The sequence below is a fragment of the Bos grunniens genome, chromosome 2, assembly GCF_055505025.1.
Source record: "Bos grunniens cultivar Pamir isolate PY7600 chromosome 2, Bosgru_T2T1.0, whole genome shotgun sequence".
Taxonomy (NCBI): Eukaryota; Metazoa; Chordata; class Mammalia; order Artiodactyla; family Bovidae; genus Bos; species Bos grunniens.
In genome coordinates this window covers 37,338,902-37,352,213 of record NC_141166.1, presented here as the reverse complement: position 1 = coordinate 37,352,213, position 13,312 = coordinate 37,338,902, and the positions used below count along the sequence as shown (strand labels likewise).

Here is a 13,312-nt window from a genome sequence, read left to right as displayed (position 1 = left end):
ATGGTAAAAATTCTAAGGAAATATAAAAGGCCTTTCCTTTGCCCTTGGATATCAACAGAAGTAGTAGTTGCAATGAATTTTGAGTGTTAAGTTGCCGCATGTGTGTCATTTATCATAACAAGTAAGGCACAGCTATATCTGATAAACCTAGTAGCAGTAATTATTGAATCTAGAATATTCTACCCTAAGTGTAAAGTAGCAGGGAAGGAGGACATCACAAAAGTCTTGTTGCGGTTGTTTAGTTACTAAGTTGTGTCTGACTCTCTGCAGCCCCATGGACTGTAGCCTGCCACCAGGGTCCTCTGTCCATGGAATTTTCCAAGCAAGAATACTAGAGTGGGTTTCTATTCCCTTCTCCAAGTGATCTTCCCCACCCAGGGATCTAAGCTGTGTCGTCCACATTGGCAGGCAGATTCTTTAGACCACTGAGCCACCAGAGAAGCCCAGCAAAAAGGTCTAATGCTTAATGTTAGGTAGGTAGAATAGGAAAAAGGAGTCTGGGAGGCCAAACACAGCAGAAGCCCAACTCGGTGAAAGCTCTGGCGGTGGAAATGGAATGCAAAGAAGACCCAGCACAGGGGAAGTGACAAGAAGCCCAGGGTGCTGGAAATGGGGAGAGCAAAAAAAAAAAAAAACAAACTCAGCAGAAAGCTCACGTGGCTCAGTCTCAGATTCCAGAAGACCTCCAGTTGGGGTAGGAAGTCTCCAACCCTATAGCTGGAAGGATATATGGCTAAGAAAATCTTAATTCCTTTACAATCTCTTGTTTCTTATTTCCTGGAATCCTCCCCCCCACCCCCCCCCCACCCCCCAGCGTGAACAGGCAAGCGGCAGTGGGTGCAGCTGAGGGACTCTGGCAGGGGCTACGCCTCAGTGTGTCCCAAAAGCTCCACTATCTGCTGGGCCCCAGTAGCTGTTGCCCAAGCGGGAGTGGGGTTCATCTGTCCTTAATCTTCTTTATGCCAAGGATCAGACCAATGAAAACTGTGAGCACAGGTCAGGCAGTTAGTAGATTTTCTGGCAGATTATGAAGGGGATTTCTCAGCACATTTTTCCCACTGCTTTTACCTCCCATCCATCCTTCAGCTCTTCTCTCCTGGGACTTGAGCCCAGCCAAAACCCATGCTGCCTGGCTTCAGGACCTAATAAAGCACGTCTCATTCCAAAAAATCAGTGAGAGACACAGCGATAGGTAAGAGGTGCATTTGTTCAGATTCAGAGAGAAGCGTACTCCACAGGGTGTGGGCCATCACAGAGGACAGTGCAGTGGCCATGGATGTGCTGTGGCTAGTTCCCCACCCCAACCCCAACTGGGTGATTTCATATGCTAACGAGTGGGAGGATCGTTCCAATTGTGGAATGTTGGACATTCCCCAATTATTTTGACAGTTTGTCCTCATTTTGACAGTGCCTTGAAACTGTCCTGGCACCTCTGGTGTGTCGCTTAGTTTGCAGATTGAGGATCAATGGGTTTAATTGAATTTGACTTGTCATCTTGGACCCATTTGATTTTAATTGGTTTCTGTTATGCACTTGGGTTATGTCATTCTTTTAAGCCCTGCCCCCTTCCCTCCAGTTTCACGCTCTTTTCCTGAGCCCTGTCCAGGCCCACAATGTTGCTTCTACAATCTTCTGGAGGGACAACTAGAAATTAGCTGTCCTAAGGGAAAATACTGCATAATATCCAATCTCTCTAGATATCCAGGCCTTCATCTTCCATGTTTCCGACAACATGTGCAACAACAGCATCTCTCAGTGAACCCAGTAAGCCAGGTGACAGGCACACAATGCCTGCTAGAAGTCCATCTCCTGGCATCCCTTCAAGGGCAGTTGGGCATCCAGGGATAATGTTTGCCACTTTGGGAGTTAGCCCTGCAGGCCATTTGGCCCAAATCCCTGCCACCCTTCTAAAGTTACAAACATACTCCTGGATCAAATCTCCACTCCACTTTAATGGAACATCTTAATTTGTCTCTTAATTTGTTCTTAAGCCACTTACTAACTCCTACAATCAGGATCTTGCCCCCTTGTAGGCAACATTGCTCCAGCCCACTTTTTATTAAAATACTCTTAATGCCCCTTACAGGACCAGATAACCCACTGCTTTGTCATTATTTCTGCTATTACCTAAGTTAGATCTATGACAATGAAATGTTTACCACTGGATACACCCTAAACTGCTCTTATGGAGGACTAGGAGAGGAAATCAATGACTTACATTCCCTCAGAGCAGTAACAAGATAAGGCTTAGGGCTGATTCACCAGGTTCCCAGTCTCAGGGCACAGGCTTGGATAGCTTTACATCACGATATCTATTCCCATCCATGGTGGACAAATCAGCAATAAGTTAAGATTACAATCCCTTAATTCTACCCAGCACTGGTCATGCTGGAGACCTTGGGGACACCCAACTCCAGTCCAGGGGTCCCAGAAAGCCGACCTGCCTCTACCTGCCCAGGGATCTGGTCCTTGGAAGGATGTCATGCTTCAGCTTGCTCAGGGGTCTGCCAGTCCAGGGGTCCCAGGAGGTCAACATACCTCAACCTGCCCAGGGACCCAATTCTTGAGAGGCCAACATGCCTTGACCTGCTTGGGGATTCAATCTCCAGGAGGCTCTCATGCCTCAACTTGCCTGGGGATCTGCATCCTGACCCAGGGACAGCTGGCTCTCAGGTTGCAACAGTACTGAGTAGGATAAGCTTCAGAAAGACTCACCCCTAAGGAAGTCTACCCATGGAAATAGAAGGAAGCCTATTAGTCATGGGACTATGCCCGATCTTAGCAATAATTCAGGAGTCCAATGAGAATCCTGTTGCTTTCTGGAAAGTCTAAAAGAGGCCCTCCAAAAGTTTACCAATCTGGACTTAGACTCTTTTGAGGGACAGGTGATTTTAAAGGACAAATTCCTGTCCCAATGTGCATCAGACATCAGGATAAAGTTACAGCTCCAGAAGCAGGACCCTGCTGCCTCTTTAAATGAGATGGTCCAGACAGCCACCAATACCTTCTTTAACAGAGAACAGGGCAGGGAGGCCAAGGCCCAGGAAAGGGAGAGAAGGAAAGAGATAAGCCATGCCCTCCAGGGAAGTGAAGTGAAGTCGCTCAGTCGTGTCTGACTCTTTGCGACCCCATAGACTGTAGCCTATCAGGCTCCTCCGTCCATGGGATTTTCCAGGCAAGAGTGCTGGAGTGGATTGCCATTTCCTTCTCCAGGGGATCTTCCCAACCCAGGAATTGAACCTGGGTCTCCTGCATTGCAGGCAGACGTTTTACCGTCTGAGCCACCAGGGAAGCCCCTCCAGGGAAGCCTTATGCAAACCCTGAGTATTTGAAGGAAAAGGTACAGGGCAAATGCCTAAACTGTGGCAGGACATTGGGCCAAAGAGTGTCCAAACCCTGAGAAGTCTTCTAAAATGGTTTGCTACAAATGCCATCAATTGGGACACTGGGTGGCACTCTGCCCTCAGGACCCACGAGCTTCGAGGTCAAGCGCCAAGCATTCCCTCAGGATGGTTCAACAGGACTGAAGCGGCCCACTCCAGCCAGCCTGCCTGCCACAGATAGCCATCACAGGACTGGAGCCAAGGGTGCAATTTGGTAGATTCGAGAATTTCTTGGTTGACACAGGGGCTACCTACTTTGTCCTGACCTCCTCCTCCGGAGTCTTCTCCTTCCAAACCTGTACCATTTTGGGTGCTAAAGGAAAAACAATTACTAAAAGATTCACCCAAGCACTTAGTTGCTGGGATGGACAATTATTTTCCCACCAGTTTATGGTAGTCCCTGAGTGTCCTACTCCCTTATTGGGAAAAGATATACTCACTAAACTGGGGACCACCCTTGTGATGGGAAGCTTTTTCAGCCCCTAGAGCTCTACAGCTTCTGTTACTACTTAGGAACCCATTACACTCTGTCCAATAGGGAGGGACCAAAAGCTATGGGAGGACAAAATTAACCCCCAGGTGTGGGCCCAGGGGACTCCTGGATGAGCCCACCCTGCTGAACAGGTCATCATTGTCCTCTGAGATCCCACTCGGTTTCCAAACTGGAAATGATATCCCCTCAGAAGAGAAGCTCAGGAAAGATTACAGCCTCTAATAAATAAATTCCATGCCTGTGGGCTAACGGTCCCCACAAATTCACCGTGTAACACCCCAATCCTCCCTATAAAGAAAAAGCATGGGACCTGGTGAATGGTTCAAGACCTTCAGATCATAAATGAAGCTATAGCCCTTCTCCATCCCACAATATCCAATCTCTATGTAATTTTGGGAGAAATCCCACACTCTGCCAAGTGGTTTACAGTTTTGGATCTCAAAGATGGATTCTTTTGCATATCGTTGGCTAAAGAATCCCAACAAATTTTTGCCTTTGAATAGGAGGCTTCAGGAGAAAAACACCAACAGATGATTTGGACAGTATTACCTCAGGGGTTCAGAGATACCCCCAACCTGTTTAAGCAGGCTCTTAGCCAGGATCTCCTAGATCTGGACCTGGGACCTAATAGGAAAATATTACAATATGTAGATGACCTACAAATCTGCTCTCCAGATGAGAAAAATGCCCAACAATATGCAATTCAGGTTCTAAACATTTTGGCAGAGAGGGGATATAAAGTCTCCTGTGCTAAGGCATAGATGGTCGAGACAAAAGTCACTTATCTGGGAGTTCAGATTATATATGGGTCCAGGAGGTTGTCCTCTGATTGAGTACAAGGAATTCTCCAGTTTTGTGAGCTTTCCTGGGGCTAATTGGGCATATTAGAATCTGGATATCCAACTATGGTCTAATTGCCCAGCCCTTATATGAAAGCTTGAAGGGATGGGATGATTCAATTCCACTGATGTGGGGAACTCCTCAAAAGAAGGCAGAGACTACACTAAAACAAGCCTTAACTTAAGCACCTGCCTGGAGGATGCCAGACCCAGAAAAAGCATCCCAACTTTATGTCCATGAAAACAAGGAATAGCTTTGGGATTGTTAACTCCAAGGTTGGGACCTGAGCCCAGCCTGTAGCTTACTTATCCAAGAACTTGACCCAACCACCCAAGGCTGGCCTTCCTGCCTTTGAAATCTTGCAACTGTTGTAATCCTGATAGAAGATGCTTTAAAACTCTCTTTTGGGGACAAACTATTTTTACCAGCCACCAAGTAGAACAACTCCTAAATGGGAGAGGCCATTTATGGGTGTCTGATCAAAAAATCCTCAGATATCAAGCAGTGCTGATGGAAAATCCAGGCCTGACTATATCCCCTTGTGAGATTCTTAAATCAGCTGCTCTCCTGACTACCCCTGAGGGCTCTCTCCCCTGTCACTCTTGCCTATAACCTTGGACAACTGGACAAAATCCTGAGAGAGATTGTCAGAAGATCCTCTGACCAATCCTGAGGAAATCTAGTACACTGATGGAATAAGCTTTGTATTGGATGTAAAAAGAAGAGCTGGATATGCAGTAGTCTACAATTTTGAGACCATAGAGGCTAAACCTTTGCCACCAGATACCTCAGTCCAATTAGCTGAGCTCATAGCCCTGACTCGAGCTTTAGAGCTGGGAAAAGGAAAAAGAGTGGCCGTTTACACTGACTACAAATATGCCTTTCTGGTGCTACATGCACACGCTGCTATTTGGAAAAAAAAGAGGCCACTTGACCACCCGAGGGTCACCATTCAAATATGGTGATCAAATCCTTAGGCTCTTGGAGGCAGTTCATCTGCCCGCTGAGGTTTCAGTATCCCACTATAAAGGACACCAAAAAGGGAGCACCGAAGTGGCATGAGGGAACCAAGTAGCTGATCAGGCAGCTAAGAGAGCAGCATTACAGAATAAATACCTAACAGGAACCTTAGTTCCACAGACTAGTTTGCCAGAAACTCCTTCACATCTTGAAGGTGAGACCCTTAAAACTAAGAGTGATGGCTTTCAAGATCATATGGGGTGGTTCCAAAAGGAGGGACTCCTTTTTCTCCCATTGGGAACCTCCAATGGAAGTTGGTTAATTCCTTACATGCCACCACTCATCTGGGGAAAAGGCCCTCCAAAGATTACTAGAAAAGTCCTTCAGAGGAACAAGCCTCCAAATGACTATGAGGCAAGTGGTCTCCTCTTGTCCCACTTGCCAATTAAACACCCCGCAAAGAGCTTGAGGACCCCAGCTGGCCCAGCCCATCCAACGACATGGGACCTACCCAGGAGAAACTGGCAGATAGACTTCACCCAGATGCCAGTTTCTCAAGGGTATAAATACCTATTAGTCATGATAGATACATTCACAGGATGGATTGAAGCTTTCCCACATGGAGTGAGAAGGCTGAGGAGGTAGTAAAAAAAAACTGCTCCATGAAATCATTCCAAGATTTGGTCTACCCAGATCATTACAAAGTGACAATGGGACATTATTTACTTCTAAGGTCACCCAAGGGGTCATTAAAGCATTGGGCATTACTTATTATCTCCATCATGCCTGGAGGCCTCAGTCTTCAGGAAAAGTAGAAACAGTCAACCAATTCTTAAAATAAGCAATAAAAAAGATAACCCGGGAGACCTCCCTGGGATGGAAGGAGGCTTTAGCAATAGCTCTCCTCTGCACCCACATTGCCCCTAAGGAACAGGTTGGTCTTAGTCCTTATGAGATGCTATAGGGAGACCTCTTGTTTATGTCAACAACCTCTTCCTAGACCCAGAGGCTCAGACTCTCTGGTCTTATACCATGGCCATTGGGCAGTTCCAACAGGATGTATGCTTGTGGGGTGTCAACCAGGATCAAAAGATTCTAAAGAGTCACCACTATATGCTCCAGGGGCCCAAGTCCTAATTAACATCTGGAAAGATGGGTCCCCAAGGCTCAACTCCAGCCCACATGGAAGGGCCCCTACCCTGTAATACTTTTTACTCCCACAGCAGTCAAGATACCAGGACATGACTTCTGTATTCACTATTCCTGAGTCAAGCCATGGAAGAAAACAGAAGAGGACACTCAATACAGCTGTGAGCCCCTAGGAGATCTCAGATACCTATTCAGAACTACAAATGAGTGCCATTCTAATGAATACCCCCAAAATTAAGTTTCTGGGGATAAGATTTCTCAGCTCTAAAGAGTCAACACAGCTTGGCAGGGGTTGTACTCCAAAATAGACAGAAGATAGATCTCCTGATCCCTGAAAAAGGAGGAACTTGAGCCATCTTGAATGAGACGTGTTGTTTCTGGGTAAATACCTCCAACATGAGTTTGAGTGAACTCTGGGAGTTGGTGATGGACAGGGAGGCCTGGCGTGCTACAATTCATGGGGTCGCAAAGAGTTGAACACGACTGAGCAACTGAACTGAACTGAACTGAAGTTAAAGAAAGTCTCATGTCCTCAAGAAAAACATTCAGTCCCTACAGGATCTCAAAGAACAAGCTGGGGAGTTCATGGGGTAGCTGCATTCTCTTTGGGGGATCTTTCTCGTGGTGAGGGGAAATTTGGAGTTGGCTAATGCGCCTACTAATCCTTGTTATCACAAGGATGTTATCAGCATCATATTGATGCTGCTTATGAGTGCTCCATGTATTATCAACTGTCTAACCCATTTTGTCTCTGCCCAGGTCAACAAGCTACAATATGCAGCACCAGTTCAACAAGGATGTATATAAAACTATAGCCAACCAGGGAAAATATCACTCACCCTTAGACAGACACCGCTATAAGGACTCTGAGGCTTGAGACTAGCAAGAGGGGGAGGCCCCATGCCCCTCACCAACCCAGTTCAGCAGAAAGTAGCCAGAGAAACCTTGATGCCCCTATTCCCAAAGAACTGGGCCTCCTATCTCTTAAGGGGAGCAGGTTAGGTAGTTATAATAGGAAAAAGGAGTCCAGAAGGTCAGAGGCTAAAAGACAAAGAAGGGAAAAGCCTGTGAAAATAGAACAAAGGAAGGTCCAAGGACCTCAGGTAAAACAAACAGCCCTCTTGGCTAGCCCAATTTACATAGGGCAGGCTCAGGGATGAGGAGACAAATGTATAAAAGGGGAAGACTAGACGATTTGAGGCCTCTCTTCTCTTCTCTTGACTTTTGGGTCCACCTGTCCTACTCCTCAAGGGTGTACTATCCTTTGTTTTTCCTAATAAAACTGAGATGTAACACTGATTCATCCTTCGCTTCAAATTTTTGCTGTGGTGAGACAGAACTGAGGAAATTACAAACTCCCCCGACACTTCATATTCATAAACGTACGCAGTTTCTTTACAAAAGAAACTTTATTTTCCTCCTATAAAATGATATAAAGCGTAGGCACACATGCACACACTCACATACATATACCAATACATATCTACAGAACCAGTTTTCAAAAGAGATATGTAGCATGGACGCATTTACTCTTGTTTGAAAGTTATCCTTGGAATGTTCTCCCATAGGGCTGTACTGACTTTCTCCTGCCTTCCTTTGCCCAGTGGCTTTCTGTTACTACTGAAGCTTGTTTTGCCACATTCAGCAGGTAGGGCATGCAGGAGAATAAATGAATAAATGTGTTTCTCTTCCAGTATCCCTCAATCAAAGACTGACAGCTGGAGTCCTTCCATCACCTCCCTTGAACTTTAAGGAGAGTAACTCTGAGGCATATGTCCTACATGAGCTGCCAGAATCTCTCCAATGGAAAGAAACTCCAGTCACTCATGATGGCAGTTGGTTTTACTGATTCCCCTTTCTCATTTCCATTTCTCCTTACTGATGAGTCCCTCACCTCCAAAATAAACTACACTCACTCAAATCCTTGTCTCACGGTCAGCTTCTGCTTCTGGAACAACTTAAACTAAGACATATGCCAAAAATGACTTTTAACTTAAAAAGTGTGGGAATATTTGCAATTTCAGCTCAATTCTTAGGTCCAAATTACAAACAGTTTTGCTAACAAAGACCTTTTTATTGATATGTTATTTAAGCACTTACAATGTTCTACACACATGACAGATGAGCTAAAAACTTAGGTACGAAGAGTAGCTATGTGTTTGAATTAAAGTTATACCAGTCTACTTAAAATGCTTAATTCACCGTTAATTTTGCCAGTTCAGCTGTGTTTTAATCATTGTGAAGCTCTCCTAGTGATATGAAAGAAGTTGAGAAAATGCTTGCTATCTATTGAAACTCTGCCAATAGCAGTCCATCAATCTGTTAATCTTCTAGCAACTATTCAGCAGGTAGGAAAAGTGCAGTCAAAATATTTTCCCTCATTTCTTTTTTTTTTTTTTTCACTTTTAATAAGATCAGACTATTTAGAGTCTGTTGGTCACCAGATCCATCAACTATCTAGAAAAATGATTCCTTTCATGGCTCAATCAGAGCCTCATCTAAATTTCAGCAGAAATCTATGACTTCAAGCTGCCATCCCTACTTCTGTTTCCATGGGAATAGACTTCAGATGAGGGAAAAGAAAAAATGAATGGGGTTAGGAGCTTTCAAATAATCATTCAAAATCATGATGAGGTTTTCAGAGCTTCTTTCCTAGGTGATTATTCTGTAGCCTCTTAACCCCTTTTTGCCAGTCTGTTTCCATGGAAATATGACAAAAATGGCTATCCAATTCTCCAGCAGAGATTATTAGCATTCTTGTGAATTTCAGCTTTGGCTGCAGTCTAGACTGAGTAAGATCTTTCTATACCAGTTTTACATATTAACCTACACTGTGTCTACACATTGTCATTTTTACTTTGAAAGTTCCTTTCACAAATTTATACTGTGACATTGCTGAAAAAGTCTTCAGTTTTACATATTAATATATGAATCAACTGCAGAGAGTGTCAGAATTTTTAGAGTGCAGAAGGAAGAACATTTAGTTACTGGATTCAACAGATGTTAGATAGGTGTTGGTAGATATGCAACAAAGATCATTTTTAAAATATTTAGCAATCGGTAAGACACAGCGCTGAAACTAAGCAGGACCCTGTGGGGCTCCTGGGCCTGGGAGCCTTTTTGCTCAGCCTCCACAACCTTGCCTGAGTTCTAAAAGAGAGGTTCAAACAGTTGCTAATCAGAGAAGGGAGGGGATGCAGAGACAAGGGAGGAACAGCCTAGAAAAAATAGTGTAGCCTTGGGGCAGGGCCCTGTTTCCTCTCAAGAGATATACATAACAATATCTTTGAGCTCTTTACAGAACTAAGTTCAGTCACTCAGTCCGTCTGATTCTTTGCAACCCCACGGACTGCAGCACACAATGCTTCCCTGTCCATCACCAACTCCTAGAGCTTGTTCAAACTCACGTCCATCGAGTCGGTGATGCCATCCAACTATCTCATCCTCTGTCATCCCCTTCTCCTCCTGCATTCAATCTTTCCCAACATCAGGGACTTTTCCAATGAGTCAGTTTTTCGCATCAGGTGACCAAAGTACTGGAGCTTCAGCTTCAGCATCAGTCCTTCCAATGAATATTCAGGACTGATTTCCTTTAGAATGGACTGGTTGCATCTCTTTGCAGTTCAAGGGACTCTCAACAGTTTTCTCCAACACCATAGTTCAAAAAAGAACTAAAACCTCCAACCAATGGAAGAGTAGCATTCTTCATTCCAGATAAAAGGAACTCAAAACTTTCAAGAGAGCAACTGAGGCCCTATTAAAGGAATGCAGCCCCAGCATCCACCCTAATTTTATCAGCAACTCCACCCTTAAACCACTGCTATAAAACTCCTCACTAAACCATCCAGGGTTGGGACAACCAATTTCAAGAGTGAAAACCTGCTTTGTTCCCCTCTGCCTTGCAAAGCAATAAGCTATTCTTTTCTACTTCACCCAAGCTCTGTCTTGGAGATTCGATTTTGCACTGGTACAGGCAAGCAGGGGCTTTCTCAGGTGGTCCTAGTGGAAAAGAACCCACCTGCCAATACATGAGACTCAGGTTCAATCCCTGAGTCTGGACTATCTCCTGGAGAAAGCAATAGCAGCCCATTCCAGTAATCTTACCTGGGAAACACCATGGATAGAGAAGCCTGGTGGGCTATAGTCCATGGAGTCATAAAAGAGTCGGACACAACTTAAGGACTAAGGTACAATAACACTTTGAGCTTTTGGCAATCAACAATAATAAATAGAGCTTTTGGCATCAGCATCAATCAATCAGAGCAACTGGTTGGTTTCACTAAAATTATCAGCCCTATTATACGAAAACCAATAAGTTATTAAAAGTAGACCTATATAAGATGGTCATAGCATTATACCCAAATTATCCAGCACCACGAAATGAGCTCCTATAAAACTTAACAAAAGAGCTTACAAGAGAGAAGGGTAGAAATGCACAGCAATTCATCTTTTTAAAAATCAGAGTGCATATACTTTCATATAAAGGTCATTTGAAAATCAAAATCATTCTTATTACTGAAGACATTATGCTAAAGTTAGAGAAAGGATCATATGGGTCTTTGATAGTACCCCTGGCAAGATACCTTGTGTTGAATGTAAAAAAATAACAGCATGCTACATATCAAGTCTCATCTGTCGTATCTTCTGAAATTTGCTGAACAGTTCAATCTAGAATTTTTGCTAGGGGAAATCAAAGTTCTGATTGACCTTATAAAGTACACTTACTTTTCAGAACTCTCTTACTATTCTATGAAAAAAGTGAAAGTCAGACTGGGCCTGCCAGGCTCCTCTGTCCATGGGGATTCTCATGGAAAGAATACTGGAGTGGGTAGCTGTTTCCTTCTCCAGGGGATCTTCCCAACTGAGGAATCGAACCTAAGCCTCTTTCATTACAGGCGGATTCTTTACTGTCTGAGCCACCAGGGAAGCCCAAGAGTACTAGAGTGGGTAGACTATCTCTTCTCCAGCAGATCTTTCTGACCCAGGAATGGAACCAGGATCTCCCACATTGCAGACAGATTCTTTACCAGCTGAGCTACCAGTGAGCTATTCTATAGTTGGAGCATTTTACCTATGAGGTCTTGTCTTCAGAGTTTGAATTGAAAAAACTAAGTTTCAATGAGCAATTATCTGAGTTACTAAGTTCCTAATTTAAATTTAATGGCAACTATCGAAATTAATCTTGATTGATGTTTTCAACTAAACAGATGATAACAACAATAAAACAAAACAGTCTGGTTAATTTTTCAAATCATCATCACTACTCTCAAATGCAGTTTGGCACAGTGCTTAAACACACAGCCCTTGAGAGCAGGATTTGGTCTGCAGGCCAAACCTGGCCTTCAGCTTGCTCGTGTAAATAAAGTTTTACTGGAACACAGTCATACTCATTCCTGCACTATTTTTTTTAATTGTCTATGGCTGATAATTTACCAAAAGGAGAGAGCTGAGTAGTTGCCACAAAGATCACATTGCAGGAATAAGCTGTAATATTTATTCTCTGGTCTTTTAAGCAAAAGTTTTTTGATCCTTGTTCAAGTCTTTAGTTATAACATTATGCCATTACAAGAGAAGACAGTTTGAAGTTAGAGTCTTTTTTTTTTTAATTTTAAAAGTAGTCAATAATGGATAAAAATGTGATCGCCTGGTGTCTGTACTTACATCCATAAATTCCACATTGGCTTTGGGACCAGTTGTTTCATTAAGAATCTTAATAGCCACAGGAATCTTCACTGTTTCTCCTTCAGGGACCCAAATACCCTTTGTGGGGAAAAAAATTTCACATTAAATCTATATTAACACAGATACAACATTTAGATCAGACACAAAATTTGATTTAACCAGTTATGTGCTTTCATTACCAGAAAATGAATCAAATATGTATTCTGCTTTCAAGGTGTTTACACTATTATAAAATTCATTTGTATACACAAAAAAAGCTTTAAACAGTTAAAAAAAAAAGAAAGGAAAAATCATTGAAATATATATAAAACAATATTTGACTTGGATGATATCATCAATTTCTTATGACTTTGAGAAGGCTGTTCTGATTTTTGAACTTCAATTGTCTTATTTGCAATTTAGAAGACCGGGCTATGTAATGTTAGTGATTCTTCTCAGCTTTAATATTATCTAATTATTCTGCAACTAAAAATACAATAAGATAAAAAAGCACATTCTCATGCATCAAAATTCAGATTGATTTAAGAACTAATGTTCTAAGGTGACTTTTTAAGAATTAGTTTTAAAAGGCAAGTACTAAGGAGTATTGAACACATATTAATTTGTCTATATTCTTTAATACTATGTATGTACCAAGGATTTTTATTATTTCTAAAGTAATATAAAATATTTATATTAGTCATTGCGAGTTTTCTTTTCCTATAGAAATACAATATGAACAACATCTATGTATTGTGGGAAAGTATAAAATAGGTAGAGTTTGATTAAAGTATAATGTTATCTTAAATAACAGCATTTCTGGGTA

At 42.8% G+C, this 13,312-nt stretch overlaps 1 protein-coding gene across 6 annotated transcripts in view; it reads right to left on the bottom strand.

Annotated features, from left to right (window-relative positions):
* ERBB4 (erb-b2 receptor tyrosine kinase 4) overlaps positions 1–13,312 on the bottom strand; it is a 1,279,082-nt gene that overhangs the window by 226,802 nt on the left and 1,038,968 nt on the right. For all 6 annotated transcript variants that reach the window (XM_086341936.1, XM_086341945.1, XM_086341948.1 and 3 more), the window contains one exon: positions 12,487–12,585. In XM_086341936.1, the coding sequence (XP_086198062.1) occupies positions 12,487–12,585 (99 nt within the window). The remainder of the gene's footprint in view (positions 1–12,486; positions 12,586–13,312) is intronic.